This window comes from Idiotropiscis lumnitzeri, chromosome 17, assembly GCF_059441095.1.
Source record: "Idiotropiscis lumnitzeri isolate Australia: NSW breed Sydney's pygmy pipehorse chromosome 17, RoL_Ilum_1.0, whole genome shotgun sequence".
In the NCBI taxonomy this organism is placed as follows: Eukaryota; Metazoa; Chordata; class Actinopteri; order Syngnathiformes; family Syngnathidae; genus Idiotropiscis; species Idiotropiscis lumnitzeri.
The window spans coordinates 11,797,587-11,820,028 of NC_142407.1; the positions used below are offsets into that span (position 1 = coordinate 11,797,587).

At 41.7% G+C, this 22,442-nt stretch overlaps 2 protein-coding genes across 6 annotated transcripts; both read left to right on the top strand.

Moving 5' to 3' along the window:
* The first annotated feature begins 2,151 nt into the window (after nt 1-2,151).
* On the top strand, nt 2,152-17,400 carry LOC148320274 (uncharacterized). Of its 4 annotated transcripts, XM_088279160.1 has the most exons (5): nt 2,152-2,445; nt 6,536-6,636; nt 8,695-10,781; nt 11,392-11,694; nt 12,067-17,400. In XM_088279160.1, the coding sequence occupies exons 3-5, from the start codon at nt 8,711-8,713 to the stop codon at nt 12,330-12,332; spliced, it is 2,640 nt and encodes an 879-aa protein (XP_088135286.1). In that variant the 5' UTR covers nt 2,152-2,445; nt 6,536-6,636; nt 8,695-8,710; the 3' UTR covers nt 12,333-17,400. The 4 variants fall into 4 exon arrangements, with proteins under 4 accessions (XP_088135286.1, XP_088135284.1, XP_088135285.1 ...); XM_088279158.1 differs by lacking the exon at nt 6,536-6,636; XM_088279159.1 differs by lacking the exon at nt 2,152-2,445 and having other exon boundaries at nt 5,628-6,636.
* Nucleotides 17,401-19,146: 1,746 nt separating this feature from the next.
* gng3 (guanine nucleotide binding protein (G protein), gamma 3) lies at nt 19,147-21,801 on the top strand. 2 transcript variants are annotated; one of them, XM_088279164.1, is made up of 3 exons: nt 19,147-19,378; nt 19,932-20,031; nt 20,647-21,801. In XM_088279164.1, the coding sequence occupies exons 2-3, from the start codon at nt 19,933-19,935 to the stop codon at nt 20,773-20,775; spliced, it is 228 nt and encodes a 75-aa protein (XP_088135290.1). In that variant the 5' UTR covers nt 19,147-19,378; nt 19,932; the 3' UTR covers nt 20,776-21,801. The 2 variants fall into 2 exon arrangements, with proteins under 2 accessions (XP_088135290.1, XP_088135289.1); XM_088279163.1 differs by lacking the exon at nt 19,147-19,378 and adding an exon at nt 19,415-19,462.
* The last annotated feature ends 641 nt before the right edge of the window (nt 21,802-22,442 follow it).

The window sequence follows — 22,442 nt, forward strand, 5'->3', positions numbered from 1 at the left end:
GTCATAAAATCCTTTAGGAGGCTGTCAATTTTTAGACTCCCTGCCTTTTTTTTTTTATGGTTATCTTTTTATGATAGTCAACTTGAACCCCCAAGTGGTCAGCTTTCTGTCACTGCACCTCATCATTTTTTTTTTTTTATTCGAGGCCAAATTCATATTTAACACGAGAATATATTTCTGATTGTGCCCCAAAGTGCATCCACCTCAAAATTTTGCATTTGCTTCATGCCTCTGGGATTTGATCGCTCTCAAAGAAGTAGACCTCGAGGCACCACTACACTTTATGATCCAACTGGATAACATCATTTCCTGATAAATATGAGCTCATTGCTCAACGACTGCATTTGTCATCCGGACTGGAGAGGAGCGAGCTAGAGGATTCAAAATGAATGTCTGAAAGCTTTAGGTACAGTAGGAGTAAATATAAGATTATCTGCATGGAAATAGATCCACGTCAGTTTTTTTTTTTTTTTTTAATCAGTTGACTGTCCATTTCAACCACATATTATGCTGATCAATAACGCTCCCACAGCCGTCGTTTCCGTGGGGCCCATTTGTGGGTTTACTCAGTCAGTACATACATTTTGAAAAGTGATCACTTATTAAGTATGAAAATTTGATCTCCTGCCAGCGAGCAAGAAACACTCTGATAATGAACGACATCACTAAATCATGGACTGGCCATGTCATAAAATTAATATACAGAAAGATTTACGGTATATGAACAAAGAAATATTTCAGATTACAGAAGGTGGTTACTACACAGTAATACACTGGATTTTAAATGATTTACACTTGAGGCTGATTTATAGGAAAAGTAATTAGATTCAATGATTACACGGTTTGACTTGTGTTTATGTCGCCGATTGAAAAACAAAAATTAATGTAGACCTTGGCTAATTTTTATTATATGCATTACTTCTGCAACGTGTAATACATCACTCAATACAATTATTCATTATTTTACCCTTCGGGGTAAGAACTGCATTAAATTCAGTGATGCCAACTTAGCACTTCTGGTTTGCAAAATGTAACATTTTTTTTTTTCTTTCTAAAAGCTCCTGGCAACAAATGTAACCGCCTATAAAAGTGAGTCAAAAGGCACACATTTGAAATGATTTGCCTGTCACACACTGAAAAGAATAAACAGCCTGTCTGCCCGGCTGCTAAAGTGCATTGTGAGTTATGTCGGTAACAGCGACAGCTCAGCTCGATAGCCGAGCAGTCAGTCACAGGCACAGTCACCTCAATCATTTGGTGGCTGACTGCAGCAGCTGTTGCATGCATTAAAGCACACAAACAAAGTGCTGGTTTGATTTTTGTTGGTCTAAAAATACTTAATTTTATTTATTTTTCTTGTTACTTTTTACTTTTACTCCTACATTTGTTACTCCTGCTTTGTCATATAGGCTTGTTACTATATCCAACCTCCACAGAAAATGATAAAAAACTCTTTGTTGGAAAAGAAAATAGAGAGAAGGGTGAAGTCTGTTGAAGTTGAGATCTGGATGGATTAATTAATAGAGATATTGAAGAGAGAAAATTTTCTTCTGAGAGTACGCTTGCCATCCACTGTTCTTAATAACTGTAAAATCTCTTCATGTCTCAACCCAAGCATGAAATAGAACTTGATCGAGTCGTTTAAATGCGCCGCGTTATTCATTCGGTTTCAGATTTGACGTTTTTTACGTGATCATTTTCACATATTTACGTGATATTTTTTCACATGATTAATATTCACGTCTTCAAATGATAATGAAAATTTTCACAAGTTTACATGATATTTTTCATGCAAGTTCTTACAGGATATGGTTCACGTTTTTACATGCTAGGTTGGTGTTTTTTGTTTTTATTTTTTTTTTTCTGGTGTTTTGGGGTTTTAGTTGTTTTTTCTGGTGTGGCAGCGATACGCTTCCGTACTTTTGTCAACACCTTGCTGCCAATTAGAAATTTAAATGAATGGGAATCCACCGTATTCTGAGATATTGAACCGAAAGAGCAAGAAAAAAAAAATCGGATGATGTAAATGACTCTTGATCTCGTGCGCTCCCCCATTGGCCTGAGATGATGTCATGCACAGCGGAGACAAAAGAGCCCACCTCCCTGCACACACAAACGCACACACAAACGCGCGCGGGCGTGCATGCCACGCACGCGCCGCAGCTCACTTTGACACACTCACTTGGCCAAAGCAAGCGCTCCACATGCCGAATTTTTTCGTTCCCCGCTCATCCAAACTAAATGGATTTATATTTTTCAAAGTAGCCGTTCATTTTATTTTGTTATAATTTTTTTGGTAGCCCCATGACCACGCGAGCGCGCGGACAGCCTCGGTGCCACACACATCTGGATCAGACCAGATCCATCGGCACCAGCACAGGCATGAAGACGAGTGGTGACGCTGCATATAAATGACGACTACATTCCACGAGTTCCTCTTTTGATGTAAGTCGTTCCCTTTTTTCCGTCGAAGCGACAACGTCCGCTTTCGGTCGGCCTTGCAGGCTGCGTGCGCTAAGTGTTTGTCAGCTATGTGACATCTGGGGTAGTGGGGGTGTTGCAAGATGATGGGGGGGGGGTTCTATTCACCGCACATCTACACAATTCTTTGTGTATCGCACCTTATTGTTTCTATATTCAACGTTGCAAGCGTGCTACATTTTGAACTCATGACTATTGTTCACCGAAGAATGGCAGTAATCATGTGCATTTTTTTTTTAATTCATCATAATTAGTTTTTTTTTAATTAATTGAAGGTTTTAGGACGCACAGCAGCTTGATTCTGTCCACATGGTAAAAGGTTCGAATACGATGAGCGTGCCATTAATACTGGAAAATCAGGTAGTGCGACACCTAGCGGATGTGTAAAAATGAGCTAAATGTGTTCGCTTCAATGGACAGTGCTGTCGTTTCATGTAAAACGCAGGAAATTTCTTTAAAAAAAAATATGCACACACTTGGGCGGAACACTCAGAACCGAAAATTAATTTCTGTTTTATTTTTGCTGAGCTGTTTGAAATGATGTGCTTTTAGTCTATGTGCCAATATAAAATGACACATATGAAGTTCGGGTGTGTAAAACGCAAATTAATTCGGAATACTACACTACAAAGACAAGATATTTACAGTTTGTAAACGATAAACTGTAACTGGCAGCATATGTTGCTTGAAAACCTGTGTGTGCCGTTCAGCATTTATGGCGTCTTCACAGATGTGCACGTTACTCGTGCCATGGGCACTAAAACAATCCAATAGCATCACAGATGCTGGCTTTTTTAACTTTGCACTGATAGCAATCCAGCTGGCCCTTTTGCTTTTTAGTCAGGAGGACACGACATTCAAGATTTACCAAACAAACAAAAAAAAATAATAAATAAAAATGAAAAAATGAATTAATGTGGACTCATCAGACCACAGCTCCCTTTTCCACCCGCTCCTTCACCTGTTTCCAATTAGCTCATTAATCTGTTCCATGTTGGGAAAAAAAAGGTCTTTTTTTAATTATTTTAGCGCTTCTCAGCTTTCCCAGTTTTTTGTTGCCTGTGTCCCATCTTTTTTTTTAAATGTGTTGCATGTATCAACTTTAAAATGAATTAACATTTGAACGCCAAAGAAAAAAAAAAATCTCTCCGCAATTTGAACATTAAATATCTTGCCATTGCAGTGTATTCCGCTGAATATATTTTGAAAAGGACTTGCGAAATCATTCTATTCCGTTTTGCTCAACATCCCAATTTTTTTGGATCAGAAGTATCATCATCAACATATTTAAGGGATGGGAGCACTTTGTTGAAAGCGTAAACTATTTTTGATTAAACTGTCGAGCCATTTCAATAACTCAAAATAACTAAGCATGACAGCGGGGTTTCAAAAGACTAAGATTATTCTTTAAAGCATACTGCGAGTTTTTTTTTTTTTTATCTGTCAGAGGACTCAAATTCCACCATTTATTTTCTAAGGAGCTTTTCCTCTGTAGCTATTCTTAGTCGTCTATATCAGGCCACTCTTTTTGCTTCTTCTTATGAACATGCACACGGATTAGACCAATCAGAACTCTCTGTGGGAATAAAATGTGCCCCCTTTTTTTTTTCCGTTTTGGTGAGATTATACCGATCAGCAGTGGTGATGACTGTACATACGAGGCGAGAACGAGAGTTGGTCATCACATTGTCTGCGGAGGGTGGCGATGAAGTGATGTAATTATCCTGACTTCCTCTCGCTTGTTGTGGGGGCACGAGCGTTGATGAGGCAGCGAAACAAGAGTGATTATCATAACACATTCAGAAACTGGCCTGTGACGTTCGTTCCAAATATTTAGCTTAGCCATAGCGAACCATGTTGCAATTTCACATTCTGAAGTAAAGATGATAATCATTATCAGTAAATCTCCCGGGTATGCCGCCTACTCCGATATGAGAATGGACAAAATGGTCCTTGTGTGATTATCAAGACTTTTGAATTGCAAGTCGATGGTATGATTAATGGCGGCCATCATTAAAAATGACTCCGAATGGATTCGCCGCACCTCGGAGGCTGCAAACACGCCGGTTTCCCATTTTGTTGCTCAGCCTGCCTGGCGCATTTTTTTATATGCTTGTCGAGATCCTCAACATGTCAACATTTGCACTTTTGCATCATCAAGAGTGCACTTGATGCAGATTATGTGCGTCCGTTGCTCACTAGATGTTGAGCACTGCTGATTGGGTTTCGACATTCCGCTTTCGACTTCAATGACTTGAAAGATGTACAGTGCGAGCGCTTCTAACATGCTGGGAACCAAATCGTTAAAGACATTCAGGATGCAATGTCTGATCCAAATCCATTTTGGCCAGGAGCCAAACGGTGCACAGGCTTTTATTACCATTTATATTACATTTTTACCGATTTTCTTTGCCCTTCAACAAAGAATCCCACTGCAGTTGAACTCGTGAAATGTTTGGGTCGAGACCTGACACGATGCCGTGACGCCGGTGTCGGTGCAAAGCTTTCTACGAGCACATGTAAATATCTTTCTTCCAGATGTTTTATTAGCGTTGTGGTGAAATTCAAGACTGTGGGATATACTGGACACTTGCTTCCAAAAGTATTAAAAGGTGTGTACAGTAAGTCGCTTAAACCACATCAATATATTGAAAGTTCAGATTTTTTTTTTTTTTGCGTTGCAACAGCTGCTCCATCTGCACAATTTTTGGGCCGGTTGGAATCACCTGTAAGACATTTTGCAGCAGCTGTTTGAACCAGTAATCACGCCCAGATGATTAATGCCAGTTCACACGTCTCAAAAAGTCTCCAATGTGATTTAATGAACTATTCGTGTGTTGTTTAAAAAAAACAAAAAAAAAAAAACGTCTTCCATTATTGATTTCCCACATTCTTGGTCTTTGCAATTTGCAGTCACGACGTTTGTACTATTTGTTTCATGCTAGGTGAATTCAGGTACTTGTAATGTATTTCGCCTGCAGGCAGACGATTGTCTTTAATCTTTTACAGCCAGATAAGCATCGGTTCCCAAAAAGCTCCCACAACAACCCCCCATCCGCCCCCCCCTACCCTCTCGAAAAACAATGCACCATCTTTGAAGGCACACTTGACACAACGATAAATCAGCAACGATGACTACGGCGCTCAGAGATAATCACTGTAGTTGTGCACTTCCTTCTGTCTCAGTCAAAGCAATAAAATCAAATTAATAAAAGAAATCCTTCAGCCTTCAGATTCTTGTGGGGAACTCAGACATCATCAAAGCGGAGCGATATTTTTTTTCTTGGGGGCAGCATACCAGTAAAGGCCGCATTGACAGATGCCGCACTTTTGTCTTTGCAAATCTTGGAACGATACACAATATTAGGAACAGAGACTATGTCGATTAATTCAAGAGCTGCGCCACGAGCGCTGCAAATACAAACATAAAAGAGACTCTTTTGATTGACTCCATCAGAGATGTAACACACAATCGGACAAAAATGTCTACTGTTCAATTTTTGGGTGAAAAGGAGGAAATAAATCAAAATGTTTTTCCACCATTAATGTGGCCCGTAACTGTTAAAAAATGGAATATTTGAGAGTGTTATGTCATGGTGTAATGTTAAATGTACATTCATGTCTCACCAAGCAGAAGCTAAACAATAGAGGACCAAGAACGGATCCCTGCGGGACTCCACACGCCACATTTCAAAACTTAAAAGTCACATTGCTATGAATTACACCGTGTGTGCGTGTAAATCAATCCGTAACTGAGATAACTCTTCTTGTTATCCACTCAAATAATGAAAATTGTATCCACCCAACTTCAGTTGCATCACTGCGCCACATGAGCCAAAGAAACTAAAAGCATGCTCGGATTGTCTTTTTCCCTTTTTTGGTGTGTTCCTTGTCTTAGTGACGACGACTGTCTGCTGAATCTTCAGCTATGAGGGAGTGAAAGGGCCACTAGCCGGCCTTCAGTGACAATGTGTGAGAGAGCGGTGATCAGAGCGATAGCGGCTTCCACCATGACAAATCTGGGTCAATGTAACCCCCGCCCCCTCTACCACAGGCTAAACTGAAAAAGGAAAGAAAAAAAAAAACAAAAGATGAGGACGCCATCGACAGACTGTGTGCATGAGGATACGAACGATCAGGTTGACTTCTCTTTGGGTCGGTATCTGTTTCGTGTGGGGATCAAGGGCACCCCCCCCCCTCGACTATTTGGGATTTGTTTATTTTCCCCTGTTCTGTGTTTTACACTGTGATACTATCCGTCTCCCTGTTTATTCTCCGCTATCCACATTTCCCCTGGGTCTTACACTCCATGTGAGATTCATTTTGAATATGACCCCAAGTGGGAAAAAAAATAAATAAAAAAAATAACCCCATGAACACACATGCTGAAATTGGAAGAAATATAGGATAGGTCAATTTGGCCAAAAAAAAAAAAGAGAATATTTTCTTATTTTTTTATTTATTTTTTTTTTGCACATAACCTTCATTAATGTATAGAACCAAGTGGCAACAATCTCGAATAATTAGTGTCATGTTTTAATCTGACAATAAAAATCCTGATTTTTATGAAAATTATATGTCTTAAGTAACCATTAAACCGTGAATTTCCTTCATTTCAGAGTAAAGTATAAGCTAAATCGTTGATAAATTGTGCTTTATAAAAATGAAGGACTACTATTCCATCATTAAAAATTCAGAGAGACATCATTATTATGATACTCTTCTCGAATTCAATTTGAATGTGAACATGAGAGAAAAGCAGGTATTAACATCTGACCACAAACACAAAGATTCAAGTTCAGGCATTTAAAAAAAAAAAAAAAAAAAAAAGAAGCTCAACCAGCAGGAAAATGAGCACTTGAGGCTCAAGATTTGCACCCAACTGCACCCAACCACTAATGTGGTTAAAAGAAGTTAAAGTGTTAAATCAACAGATTCATGAGTTGTGGAGTCATTAAAAATTCATCAGCGAGTGTGTTCATCAGGGTCTTTTTATTTTTTTTCTGTTGTGGTGTACTGTACCAATGAGTCGTTAAATGTTAATGACGACGATTGTGCTGATTAAATGGCTCAAATAAATACAAAAGTTGCCTTTTAATGAGCTGTGATCGATTACTGCTTTGTGCTACTGATGGGAAAATGAAGCTTCAAATTTGCCTCATGAAGCAGTTGTTGTATTTTTGAGTCCACTAGATGGCACTATTGGTTTAAATAACGGGTTTAAAAAATGCATTTCAGCCCAATGTTGAACAAAGAGCGCCATCTACAGGAGTCCAAAAATACTACAACTGGTTCATGAAGCAGATTTGAAGCTTCATTTTACCCATCACTGCTTTGTGCAGTGTCATGTTGATAAAAAAGTTGAATTGTTGTATACGTCGTCGCCTGTTTGCTGTAGACAAAGACAAATGTACATCTCTGATTGACCGCTTGTGTGTGGCACATCTTCGACACCGTCCATTTTGTTCAGGAGGAGTCGTTCATCATTGGCCGTGGCTTTCTAGTTGACGTCAGCAAATGTGTCTCGCTAAGACTTGATGAGTCCTCTGAGGGATGAAGGTTGTTGCAAGTCCATCGCAATGTTTGTAAATCAGCTTTTAAGAAGCCAATTGCAATCCTGATGAACATACTCTCGCCCTTTTTTGGATTTATTATTTCATTATAGTGGCGCCCTGCGTTGCTGAGATGCCAACCTTTTAGATATATAGAGGAGGATTCGGTTTCTGGCACGTGGCCCTGGTGTAAGCGAGTCAAAAACCAGATGTGCCGATTGAAATGGATTTGGCAACGAGAGCAGTTCCTCACTTCGATGTTCTCCGTTTTAAGGTCAAGACGTTGGCAGCCAATGATGAAAGCATACGCGAGACAAGTTCTTGTTCAATCCGAGATGTGACATTTTGGTATGTTTTCAAACGCCTCACATACCAGAGGGGACTGGTGAAAAACATACTGAAAACGTTTCCACTCCTGTGTTGTCGGTGGCGCTTTTGGGGTTTGACTTTATATTTCATAAATAATTGACCAGTTGTGCCTACAATCAAACGGCAATGGGCGATGTTTAAATATTTCAAGGCCAAAAGGCATTAGTCGTAATTTGGGACCAAACAAATGGGATTTAAAGTCCGACCCATATTCTGATTGATGTTTTTAATCTAAGCACCGTATTGTTGTGGCTAATCTCTTCCTTGTTCTCTCTTCCTCCTTACTGGACAGCTTCCCATGAAGCCAGATGCCTCCTCTTCCTCTCGACGAACGCATAGTGGTCATCCAGCGGCCTAAAAACATAGCCTTGTGTGAGGCTTCCCCTCAAGCCGTTTCACATCACTCGTCTCAGATATCCGCCACTTCCAATGGACAAATCGCCCGTGCTCCTCGTCCTCACTTTTCTCAGCCTCATTTCTACTCCCCCACCTGTAAATCTCTGACTTTGGAATGCAAACGCAGATCTTCCCGAGGACAGAAACCCCCGGGGGACCATTCCATTGTACCGCCGGGTTACAGAAATGTCCCAAGCCACTGCCACAGCAACGGAACCGTAACGCTCAGCCCACGATTGCCATCCCACACACACACGATTGATATCAGACTGACTCTGGACAAAGGCGGGAAAGCAGGAATCAGCAACTCCCTTGGCCGGAGCGGAAGTGGAAAGAGTACGCGGGGAAAATGCGCCCCTTCATATTCAGATCAGATTGAGAGAAGAATCGGTGGCGCCGAGCGGTCAGGTGGAGGTGAACACAAATCACAGCGAAGTCGACACGGTCAGCTGTCGTCATCCGGCGCCGGAGTCCTGCAGTTTGTCCCGGCGCAGGCGCAGCAGTACAACCTCAGGGATGTGACAGACAACGAAAACACAACTTTCCCTCTGAAAAGGCCGGATCCTGAATTCCCTTTGCTGGATCACAAAAGTTCCAAGCTGGGCACCGTGCATCACAGTCTTCCCTACCACCACAATTCCGTCCCTGTTCCGCATGCTGCCATCCTAAACTCCAACCATCCCTCTTCCTCTCCTCCTCAACCGTCGCACATCCCCGTCTCCTTCCAACAATTTAGCCAACCTCGCCCATCCCGCCACAGAGATCAGCGTCCGCATATTCTTCATGGTCTTCCCCTGTCCCCGTGCACTTCCCACACAGGCGGGTTCCCCAGTCCTGACCACACCTGCACCATCGACTGCACCCACCCCTTCGGATGCGGTTGCTGGAGGTTGTTCCGATGCCGAGGGTCTAAAGGACATGCCTCCAGTTGCCAAGGAGTTGGAGGTAGCTCTTCCACCTCATTTTCTTGCGTTCATAACGTTGGTGCAGTCAAGAAAGGAGGCAAAGAAATGGGCTTGAGAAATTTCGGTGGGTGTCTCTCCACCGCCTCCACCTCGAACACTTCCTCAACCAACAGCACTGTGTCTGAGCACCGATCAAGCCTGTTCAAACCTCTTCGCTGCGCTACCTGCGCCACCGAGGCCGGAAACTTTGAGAGCCCTGCTATTCTTCGGAAGAAAATGGTTGGGGGATGTTTGCCTTGTACCCCGATATCCTCGTCCGCCCCTCTTCGGGCAATACAAAGCTGTGTCACAGGCTGCAATCCCAAAGCCTCTCACACAGGTAGCTCCACTTGTAGCTATTGTAGCAGCGACCCCATCGTGGTCACGTTCAACCCTCGCCGAGGTAAGCCCCCGGGAAGAAGCATTGGAGCACCTCACTCGGCGACTATGTTTCAAGCGGACGATGATGACTACAGCGTACGAACTATCTGGCCTGAAGAACTGGCGAGAAAGATGACCCATTCTTCAGCCCAAGAGAATCACTGTGCCGGAATTGGAATCGGAGTTGGGAAGACGACATCAAGACAGATCCAAAATGAAAGCAAAAGAACTGGGCTCATCCGTCTAGACTGTGAGAACCTCCAAGAGTACGCGCAGTCTCATCTGACTGACCATGCTGGCCGGCGACGATTACAGCAGGACAAGATGGCCGCTCTGGATTTTATGGGCTGCAGGTCAGGAGCGGGATATGACGAACCACGGAGCTCGCTCGGAAGGCTTCTCAATAAAGCCGACAACGTAGGAATGGCCGGCACTCTTGAGCACAATCGAGACACACCATATCCTTGTTCTCCATCACCTCGCTCCCCTTCCCCACCGTCGCCGGTTTCCTTTTCGCCTCCACCGTCCGCTCCCAGCACACTCATCAAACCCAAACCCTGGCAGAGAGAGCGGGACGGCGGACATTCTCTACCATCGGCCCAGTCCCTTCACTTGGCTCTGAACTCTCTCAACCGAGAGCAAAATGAGAAGAGCAGAAGTAAGACTCTTACCCTCATTCTGTGTTCAGGATCATAATACATGAGAAACTTTACTTGAGGAATAAATCCTACCTGGTAATGCGGTATGCTTCTATATATACAAACGTGGTCCTGTGTTAAAAGGGAAGTCAAGTCCAAACTTTTCTTCGCAATATGTTCTATAAATGACATCATAGTGCCCAAAACAATTAAAAGAGAGCGCTAGGTCTTGTGCAGCCTGTCATGTGATGTCATTTTTGATAGCCATTAGACCTTCTAAAGCATGCGTGGGCAAACTACGGCCGGGGGGCCACATGCGGCCCATTAAACGTTTTGATTCCGTCCCGCCAAACTTGAAAAAAATTCAATGAATAAACCATTTTTTAAATACTGCGTTTTTTCCAAATACATATATATTGTTGTAAGGTTTTTGTTCACTCTGATGAGGTGAGGTTACCAAAACACACCATCCATCTGCGCCTGGTTTGGCCCCTCTGTCAAATTTTAGAACTCATTGTGGCCCGGCAATCCAAAAGTTTGCACACCCCTTTTCTAAAGGCACATTTTTCCAGAAAATTTGAGTGTCCAAATTGTTCAATTCTCTCAAGATGTCATCTTGTCTTGTTCCAGTGCACCTTTCTCTACCACTGTCCTCTTCGCTGCCTGCCTCCCTGTCTGATGAGTCCGCGATGACTCCTGATGCGGAGAACGCCGTGGTCAGTGCCATCCTGCCTTTCTTGTTTCTTGGAAATGAAAGGGACGCTCAAGACCTGGATCTGCTGCTGCACCTCAACATCGGCTACGTGGTTAACGTGACCACGCACCTTCCCCTCTACCACCTCAAATCAGGACTGCACTACAAAAGGCTGCCGGCAACAGACAACAGCAAACAGAACCTTCGACAATATTTTGAGGAGGTTTTTGAGTTCATTGGTGAGACGGTTACACTAATTTAAAGTTGACTGTCAAAAATGCTTGTTTGACTGTAGCTGTCTTATGTGAAGCTCCGAAACAAAAACGGGCATATATCAATTAAGAGCATATAGGAGACACAGACTAGCACATATGGAGGTGGAGTTGGGGATTGCGGTGCGACATTACAGCCACGTCAAGGTGCCACCACATCTCATTTTGCAGTTGCGCCATAATAGCGGACTAGAGAGGGGTTGGGGGGGGAGTCATTGATAGATAGTGTTGTGTATTGCAGTTTTGTGATCAAAAAGTGCGTATAAGTGAGTTTGTGTCTTCTGACGGATTGACTATATAAAAGTGACATTACCCGTATTTTTTTTTTTTCATCCACAGAGGAAGCATATCAGAGTGGGCAAGGTGTGTTGGTGCATTGCCAAGCAGGCGTGTCCCGTTCCGCAACCATCGTCATCGCCTACCTAATGAAGCACACCCTCATGACAATGACGGACGCCTACAAATACGTGCGCAGCCGTCGTCCTGTGGTGTCCCCAAATCTAAACTTCATGGGGCAGCTTTTGGAGTTTGAGAGGGACCTCAACTCCGGGGTGACTCCTCGCATCCTGATGCCTAAACTTGATGGCGTGGAGACCCAGGTGTGAGGGGACGGAATTTGATGTTATTACGTTGGGAAAACGACGGTACGTTTGGCAGTTAGTGCACTTTTATACTGTGAAACATGAGACAAACTGATACATGACATCATGTAAGTAGCTATTTAACTTGATCATCCAGTACGCTGTTCATAGTTTATGTGCCAATTTAGATGGAACATTGTACTGAGATTTTTATTTTTTTTTTTTTACCCCTTGATGCCTCTTCCTATTTCTTCCTCTCATTTACATGAACAACCACACAAACACGATCATGGCTACGTTTACGTTACGTTCCAGGTGGCCTCTGCAGCCCCGTTTTCAGGCCATCATTGACAAAGCAAGATTGGGGGACGGGCAAACGTGTGACAATCACCACCTGCAACTCTTCTAAAGATAAGCCATTTGTTTAAGATGCATACAATGCCTGCATACCTGTTCCGAAAACGCTCTCACTGAGAGCAGGAACATACTGTGCAAATAGCGGGTTCGATTATAGTGAATTAACAGAAAATTAAATGATCAAACATTTATTGAGCAGTCGTACGCACGGCCACTTTCAGTGCTGATGCCGACTCTGGAGCGCCAACGCTGCATGGTGTTCGCATTTCAGCCAAAAACCGGACGTGACAAACGGGACGGACCCCATCCATACTGCCGTCCGTGGTGAACCGAAACAATAGTGCGCCTTTGAGCCTCCGCGACTCGTAGTGCCCTCCTCATACGACCTGTCATGGATAGACAAACTGTCAGAAAAAAACGGCTAAATTCCCATGACGCGCTACATTTTGGGCAAACGGTACCGCCATGGTCACTTGGAACATAAACGTAACCGTCGCCTGGCAGAAGCCATACTTGCATGCAAAATTGCATTGGCATTAATGCAAAACTTTCCAACATGTAGCAACATCCACATGATTGCAATGCACTTTACCAAAACTGTTCATCACGCTGTCATGTCGAATATGCCTCATGGACCTCATACAGAAATGTAGCATTCATCTGGGAGATATATTGTAGAAGAAACCACGAACCACAAAACCATTTCAATAACATCCTCCTTAACTGCACAGTTCATTAAAATGATTGCAAGATTTTTGTGAAGTGAAGTGACGTGATAAACGGGATGGTTGATTATGCACTGTATCGGTGCATCTTCAGTACATTGAATAACTGAGTTTGTTGGTTTGTGACGTGATTAGGAAATGCGGATGGCTATTAGGTACACCTGACGAATATACGAGCTAATACAAGTGTTGTATCAAGAATTTTGCAAGACAAATGCTAATTGTGTCCTCACTCACACTGAATATTTTGTTTGTAAAAAAAAAAAAAAAAAATGTTTGAACTTAACTCATGTCTTTGGTGAAAATTTCCACTCCAATGTGTTGTTGCATAGCAGAGGAGAGTCAAAGAGCCATTTGAAATTTTTACAACGCATTGACAAGGGCGCTTCCATGTTCCTCTTCTTAACACCCCGTAAAACAAGTATGCTTGCGATTTTCTTTTGTGAATGAGCCCCAACCGTGAGTTTTGTGCCCGTTGTTTTGTATTTTGCCCTTCTCCTGCCTTATTATCTTGACTTGACTTTGGCCCTCGTGACTATGCATCACTGTATTATGAAGGCTTTGCTTTGATTCGAGAAAGGCACCAAGATTCACTGTGAACGCTTCTTCTACTGTGACGGTGGAGGCCTTAATCAGGTCCATTCAGCATCTATTACGATATGTCTTCTTGGTCTTATGTCAGAAAGGAAAAAAAAAAAACGAAACACATGACGTTTTTACAGAAAGAGGACACATTTAGTCTCCTTTGTGATATCAAAACGTTGGGCTATAAAGTATTTAGCGTTGACCGCATTTAGCTTCTGGCCGGCAGGAGTTTGCCAAATATAGGCCGACAGTAGTTGCTTCCTGTTGTGAGTCCATGTATTTATACTCGAAACGGATTTTATAGAAAGAATTTGTTATCTGGTGCACAAGTGATAATTTCCGAGCTGCTCATAAGGCACGATAATTATTTTGCACATTTTCTAAACCGATACGACACACTGTGCGCTCTATTCCAAAATGAAAAAGGAAGAACGACATTTTTGCTGGAATCAATTGTTGCAGTTTCTTACGACAGGCCATTTTCTTCTGAATTCAAAAATGATGGTAAAATAATTGCATAATGTGAATCCTTTTTTTTTTTTTAGATTATCCAACGTGGACACGTGATCCTAGTAAAATCTTATTGATTATAGTTAGTTCAAATCAACAAATTGGGCTAACAGTCACGAGAGTACGCTCTCGCAAGCATTTTGTGGCCAATATGTTTGTGGTATTACTTGAAGAATTCAAATAAATAAATAAATGAATTGTATACGTCTCATAAAAATATTGCACTTAACTATTGCTGATTATTTCGCAAATAGTGGGAATTTATTAGGCACACAATACAAAGCCTGGCATGTAATTTCATCCGATTTATACAAAAAAAATGCCTTCGGTTTCTTTCGCCTTGTACAATGTGCTCCTCCATTGTCATTGTTATAAAAATGACTGAGGAATACTTATTTATTTTTTATTATTTTTATTAATAATGTCACTTTTATATAGGTTGCATATATTTTTCTACTGTTACGTTTCCTCATCGTGTTCGGTATTGATTTTACATGACCGTTCTTCTGATCAGAGCTTTCGAGACATCAAAAGCAAACAAACAATCGGAGTCTTCCCTCGCTTTTAGACAGCAATGAAAAAGCTTCTCATCATCACTTCATGATTTTTATAGACGTTATATGCAAATGGTTGTCGAAGGAAGTTGTTTAATTTCATGGTTTATGAACCTCCTGTCGAGATATTCTCTTTGGGCCGCCGTCTCGAACAAATCTGTTTTGCATTTGTAAAGATTTGCAAGGTGTTGACGTGTTTTTGAGAACTTTGTAAACCAGTGCATTGCTTCCTCTTCTTGCCTATCTTGAATCAATGTGTTATTTTCTGTACCAAATATCACATTTGCAGCCAATGGTTTTCCAACATGAGGATGAATATTGGAAGTCCCAAAAAAAAAACTAAATTAGCTAAAAAGCAGAATTCAGTTCTGACATGAATAATTTGCCTGAAAATGATATTACCTATTAAATGATGCGCTCCCCTCCTTTCCGACTGTCTCGCTTTTCATACTGCCGGTCATTCTATTTGAGCAATGTTTTAACCGAATTATTTCCCGTGCACTGTGACAAATACAATGCTGCTATATCACTCAAGACTTTTTTTTTTTTGTATGTCAAATTTATCACAAAAGCGGCGCAGGTTTGCAAAGGATCCACTCGCTGAAAGTGTCGCTGCCTCGAAGCCATTTGCTCGTTTCAGTGGTATTAGGAGGAGAAAAGGACACTTTTTTTTTTTTACATATGTCTATTACTGCAGATGTTTTGACGTAGCAGACATTCGTGATTGAGGTTTGTTCAGCATGTAATTAATTATCATAAGAAAAGTCAAAGGTCGGAAAGCAACTCGCCAGCTCATTAACTTGCACACCGAGAACACGGCATTCCCATCGGAGCCATGCGTTGCCCACAGTAAGAAAATCAATCAAAAACATCATTGGGAGCAGAGGAAACGAATTGAACAATCATGCCAGATTTGAACGTGCATCGGGTTAAGGAGTCTGAAAAGTGGCATCAAAACAGAGCAGGTTTGTTCAGCGCAGTTTGGATCGATTAACATTCAGCATACGTTTTTTTTTCAAAAAAAAAAATTGGGACGATTAGTCGTATATCGGCAGTAACTCAAGTTTTTCCACACCGACTGGGGCACAGTAGAAAAGTGTTCTTCCTCAACCCGATATCTATTAATCATGTAGCATAAAGTGATATGCAAATATTGACGTTCTACTGACGTCGTTCACGTAGCTTGCATTTTTCACACATTTTGCATTTTACATGCGTCCAGGAATTCCAAATGGGTTCGTGTATGCTGAAATGTGCTGTGTTGTTATTCCTGTTCCGAGCTGGTTGGCACAATGACAAATTCCCATCCAGGATGAAAAGTTGTGCAACACGCCAGGCTGTTCTGTGCATGGTGGTTGCACGACTGCATTGTATGGGACTGACAAGCTGATGTCATTGAACTCATTTACTGCCATTGACGGCTAAAGACGTCAAAGATAGTGAATGAGTTCAATGGTTTTTTTTCCCTCTCTCTTTTGTTTTTTTTTTTTAAAGCAGCTTTAATTAAACTGGCACCAATGTTCGTGGTGTGACTGAAGACTTCTCTGATGACTTCCTCTTTTTTTGGGGGGGGGGGGATTCTAAATGAATAAAATAACCCTAATCGGATCTGACCAGTGTGCAGTGCAAAACGTGATGGGCGGATGGTGACATTGCTCATGTTCGGTTCCCGTTGAACAACTGTCTTTTTTTAATAATAAAATGAGAAAGGAAATGCATGTGTGCCTTTTTTTTTTTGTGTTATGCGTCTGTGTTCCTTCAAGCAAGGGATGAAGTTCATATTTTTTGAAAAAATTAATTCTGAACATCCTAAACAACCATGAGCCAACAGTCTAGTATTGAACTGCGCCATCAATACAGAGAGCCAATTGTAATTGATGATTTGGAGCATCATGCCACCCACATCTGCTTGGTTTAGAATTACGTAACACGAAGTTGGTACTTACAACTGTGTTATCAAGCCCCCGCAGGCACATCAATACTGGACATATTCACTATCGGGTTGGAATTAACTTTTGTACAATCAGGGGGTTAAGTTAACATATAGATTGTATTATTCTGTGACTCTATCTTTGTTTTACTAAACATGAAATGATAGCAGCAGTTACTTATCATTTTTATCATTTATCCCCCTGACCGTCTTATTAAATAAAGATTAGGTCTACATGTGTTTTAATTTCCTGTTAATTTGTGGAAAGCGCTTTGTTACAGCTCCAGCTGTTGTGAAAAGCGCGATATAAATAAAGTTGTATTGATATTAGCCACTGCTGCCTGCCTTTTTTTGAAACTTAAAACCCACTTCCATTAAATCCGACCTAAGTGGTGTGAGTGAAATCGCGCCGCCCATTTCTGTCTTCATGCCTGTCACTTCAGCGACTCACTCGAAAGCCATCCAATGTGTCCGTGCTCTCGACCAGTCAGGGAATCAATGGCCCAAATGGGCTGAAATGAAAATCTTTCAACAATACGGTTTAATCTTTATTGACATCAACCTCTTATTGACTGCAACCTCGAGGCAGGGATGTGCACGATCTGCTGCATGGATTCACAATGTCAACAATATTGTTGACCTTTTACACGGGTTTTATCCAAAACTGTCATTTGAGGGGGCGTGAACGTGCGGCTGTTTATTTTAGGTTTAAATGTGAAGGCAAAAATGAGGATGGAAAAGTCAGACATTCGCTCATCTCAAGGGTCTCTGGGCTCGGAGGCTTCTTGTGTCGTGAGAGTAATTAAGTTCTGCTTAATTAAGCATTATTAATCATGCTGGGAGTATATGAATGAATAGCATCAGGGATCATTTGCATATTACTATTATAGGACTGTTGGAGTTCATATCAATGATAATAATCCGTTTTGCACCATTTGCACTTCACCACTTGAGAAACAAGAAAACAGGTTTGTTGGAGGAATTACAACAGTACAAATAAACAGTTTTTTTTAAGAAGCAATAAAAATCTCACGGACCATTTCACCGTTTGTGCCATTGTGATACCTTTCAAACTTTTTTTTTTTTTAAATATAAAATACCGATAAATATTATGCTAGATCATAAAGTATTTTTTCATTTGCATATGATACAATATGAAATCCATACATTATCCAAGCTGCTTATCATCTTTATGTAAATATAACATTTATTCATGCAATTATTTTAATTGGGCTCACAAAATCCGTAGATATCTGTAACTGAATCCCGTTTCATTTATCCGCCAGACAAGTCATTTGCATGTATTCAAATACACGTGCAAAACAAGTGACAAACTATAGGAATTCTTCAACGATCACTCGATATTACCACATCCAATATGGCGGTACCATTAACGTACAATACCATGACTAACCCGAATATGATATCTATGGTTTACGAGAGCAAGCGAAAACAGCTACGGCAAGCTCTGAGAACCAGTTCACGCGAACAAATAATATTTATATATACGTATATATATTATATATATATAATTTTTTTTGTTTGTTTATGCTGACAGAGACGAAACATGGTCGACATGATAGACGGTACACCCCGACACAATTCACTTCCAAATAAATGATAGTTTGGTCGTATTAACCTGTTACTTTTTCTTTTGCTTGCACTCTATCCAGTATTTTACGATGTACAGGAGCCCCTCTTGGATTATTTCGGATAATCATTGTAAAATGTAACTCGTAGTCTTTTGTTTTAAAGCGAAAAATCAACCAGCTTTTAATTATGTTACGTGTTAGCCGACAAGAATTAAAATAATCCCCAGGAGAAGACTTTCCTGAGGTGGAAAATGCGATATTGTAGACTGCAGCAGTCCCCATAGCAACAGAGGAGACGGAGAGGGAAGGGGGGGGCGTGATGATTCAGACCTCTGGAGCTGACGTCACCAACGACGCTGTATTTCTATACCAAATTAACATCTAAACCCCAAATAAACAATGAAAAAAAACATCTGAACCCCCACATAGACCATTTTGTTGCACGGCAGATGAATTCCCCAATTTTTAAAATTTCCCCCCCCTCCACAAACATGGCCAGTTCCACCACCTCCCCCTAAAGAAAAACCTCATCAATGCTTTGCCTCCGCCCTTCTCCATCTCCATCTGGTAGATACCACTCACTGCAGAGGGGATGATCCTCCAGATTTTACTGTGGCGGGATTGCAGTGCACTGGACTGTTGAGAGCAGGGGGGGGCGCATCCAGCCTGTCGTTCGTGCGGGGTGGGGTCCGGCTGCATTGACACCACCACCCGACACACGCAAACATACACACAGGCTGACAGAGGGACATAGAGAGACACAAAAGCAGGAGACAAGAAGGGGGGGAGATTGCACCTGAAGAGGAATATCAAACGGGTAAGGAAACAAATGGGAGGCTGGAGAGGGGAGGCAAAGACAATCGGGGAAAGATCCACAATGGATGGAATGGAGTCACCTCAGGTCCGACATTCTTGAATTGCTGTCGTGACTTACAGTCACAATGATATGTTTTTGACACATTGTGGAGGGATTGTGCGGCGGGAATGCTAATTTCATCTCAGTGGTTATTCTTGCTTGTGGTTCAACCGTGGGTCGGGGTGAATGGAGTCCAAGCAGTTAGCCTTGTTAGTGTCATGTTTTGCATTTGAATTGTATCAATTCTAGTCACAAGGTGATGAATGTAATACGACACAACGACCGTAACGATTGAGATTGTTGAGCTCCACAGCCGAGCTGTGTATGGTATGTAGAAGCTCTTCGTTGAACTGTGTCTCGATTTAAACCGGCACAATAATAACGATAAATAAACAGGTAACGCTGCACTTCCGTGTGTATGGCGGCTAAAAAACAAAATAGGTCAAATAATAAGAAAATGAGTGCTTTTGTATATTCCTGAAGCTTGACTGTCTTTTGCTACGTTTGCACTCAGAATGAAAGGAGACACCCCAGTGAACAGCACCATGAGCGTCGGCCAGGCCAGGAAGCTGGTTGAGCAACTGAAGATCGAGGCCAGTTTCTGCAGGATAAAGGTAAGGCCACACGGAACTCCGATGTATCGAATTTGGCAAGCGAGTGGCTACTGTATCGCATTTGAACGCCTGCTTTTTATACCTTCCAAGTTAGCCCTGATTGAAGCAAACGAATGAAAATTAGACAACGTATACCTTTGCCAATGTTGCTCTTGCACGTCTTTTTAAAAGCGTCATGTTGACACTGACATTGGTGACCTTGAAGGCAATCCTTCCAGTTGGAGCCATTCCAAACAGTCGGTGTCAGCTTCTGCTCTGATTTTCTTTGGAGACTAAACACCTTGCAGAGGGAATTTGGCGTTTAGTCAGAAAACATCAGAAATGATCGCCGCAAATTATCTGTAGGCCACGCATTACCTGATCTGCTATCAACACCAGTCAAGGGTGAGGGGGGGTTTTTTTCCGGCAAATGGTGGCGTCAGAAAAAGAGCAGTTGTTAGTGTTTAAAAAAAGTTCAAGATGGACAACTTCCTGTTTTTAGTGAGGGGTTCGGAATATTTGATTTTTTTAAACGAAATGTACGCCGCAGATCCGCTACGGTGACTTGACTGAGTTTTTCGGGATAATTGAAATTTTAAACAAAAAGCTCAAGGACCGCTCTGACCCTCTCCACAGGTATCCAAAGCGGCCGCGGACCTGATGGCGTACTGCGACGCCCACGCTTGCAACGACCCCCTGATCACACCCGTGCCAACTTCGGAGAACCCGTTCAGGGAGAAGAAATTCTTTTGCGCTCTGCTTTGAGCTCAATCAGGGATTGTTGGTACCTCCGAGAAAGAAAAAAAAAAAAAAAAGTACAAATGACGAGTATGTTCAGTGTGCATGTGTACGACCAACTACGGTACTTGCGTATGGTGCCCGTGTCCAGCACACAGTCCAGTACAAAAAGGAACTAGAACGTTTAATACATGATTACGAGTCAGAGCCATCACTGAAAGTTGCCGGGTCTAAAGAAAAACATAAAACACCAACATAACACATAAGAAAACGTCATTTTTTTAAAATATCAATCTCAGTTTGGATCAAGAATAACTCGGAGGTTACATTCATGCGGGAGCATGAACAATATTTATCTGGGATGTTCGTCCGACATTCGACTTTTGTGGCTGTTTGATTCTTTGAAGCCATTAATGAGCTGTGATCAAGCCAAAAGTAAATTTGCAAAGGTAGAAACATCGAGTAGCCACCAAAAACATTCCAACATGCATCCAGACATCATGGCCACTTCATTAGGTACACCCACACCAACTAACGAGCCATACTCGACGCCACACCTCTTCATTTAACAGAAGCATCCATTCTGGCCTACCAGCACAGTCGGCGTTGCCCTTGGTTTTCGTATAATTATGATTGCGACGCTAGTTTGTAGTTATGTCACAGTCAGTGGATCAAAAGTATGAAATATGTTGCTACTCTAATATAGTATCCAGCTCTTGTATGACATCTGATCATGTGATGTCAGTGTACCTAATAAAACGGATCATGAGGGTAAATATATATTCTTCTCTCGTGATGAAATAAATCCATTATAGGCGGTGACAATGTAGGAGCAACATCATTTCCATCCTTCAAAAGCTTCGCCGAGAAAACATCTGAACATTTTTAACAATTATTTGAAAGGCAAGAACGGCGCCTCTTGCCCTTTTACGGCTGTATTATTTTTGGAATCCACGTCAGAATATGTTCAACGTTTTGTATGGCATCTTTTAACAGTAGAACTCATCACCAAAGAACATCAAGCGCTGAAATAAAACCTGTGATGAAACAATATTCTGACTGTATTCATTACAGCACTTGCACGTCTTTCAGAGCTCATCGGAATAGAGTAAATGTATTTTAGCACCTTGACAGTGACAGAATGACAACACCCTTACGTCAACAACTCTCCTCCCAATTGGACAAAAGAACACAAAACCGGACAGATCACTTCCCGTCACGGTCCGAGCATGAAATTAGATCTTACAGCAACTTTTGGCGAGAAGCAAATTGGATGTTTAAAAGGGGAAGACGATTTTACGGCCGAGCTTATTTATTTATTTCAGTTGTGCAATGATTTTTGCGCTTCAGTCCCACCTGACGTCACATAAACAGATATTGCATCTGTGGTCTCTAAACGACACCATTGGTAAATCTTTAAATGTGGCCACGAATTAAATACGACAGCGACACCTGGTGGACAACATAATGTACTACATATAATCACAAATAAAAAGGCCACATCAAAGAAGCATGTCAAAGAATTTTGAACGTTTGGGACGTTAGTCCAACATGAGATTCTTAACCGTGGTGGTCTACATTATTCTTTTAATCACTTTTAAAAAAATGTCGTCAATTTAAGATGACTATGGAATTTGGGGCAAATATAAAACTTAATGAACGTACGACGCACCAAAAAACATTCAAACATGAAT

What these genes read in the sequence shown, in the direction of transcription:
- gng3 (XM_088279163.1), top strand. Translation starts at nt 19,443, where the DNA reads ATGGAATGGAGTCACCTCAG. An exon ending in ATGGAATGGAGTCACCTCAG is followed by an intron (nt 19,463 to 19,931) that starts GTCCGACATTCT and finishes GTTTGCACTCAG; the next exon opens with AATGAAAGGAGACACCCCAG. An exon ending in CCAGTTTCTGCAGGATAAAG is followed by an intron (nt 20,032 to 20,646) that starts GTAAGGCCACAC and finishes CCCTCTCCACAG; the next exon opens with GTATCCAAAGCGGCCGCGGA.
- LOC148320274 (XM_088279160.1), top strand. Translation starts at nt 8,711, where the DNA reads ATGCCTCCTCTTCCTCTCGACGAACGCATAGTGGTCATCCAGCGGCCT. An exon ending in GCAAAATGAGAAGAGCAGAA is followed by an intron (nt 10,782 to 11,391) that starts GTAAGACTCTTA and finishes GTCTTGTTCCAG; the next exon opens with TGCACCTTTCTCTACCACTG. An exon ending in GGAGGTTTTTGAGTTCATTG is followed by an intron (nt 11,695 to 12,066) that starts GTGAGACGGTTA and finishes TTTCATCCACAG; the next exon opens with AGGAAGCATATCAGAGTGGG.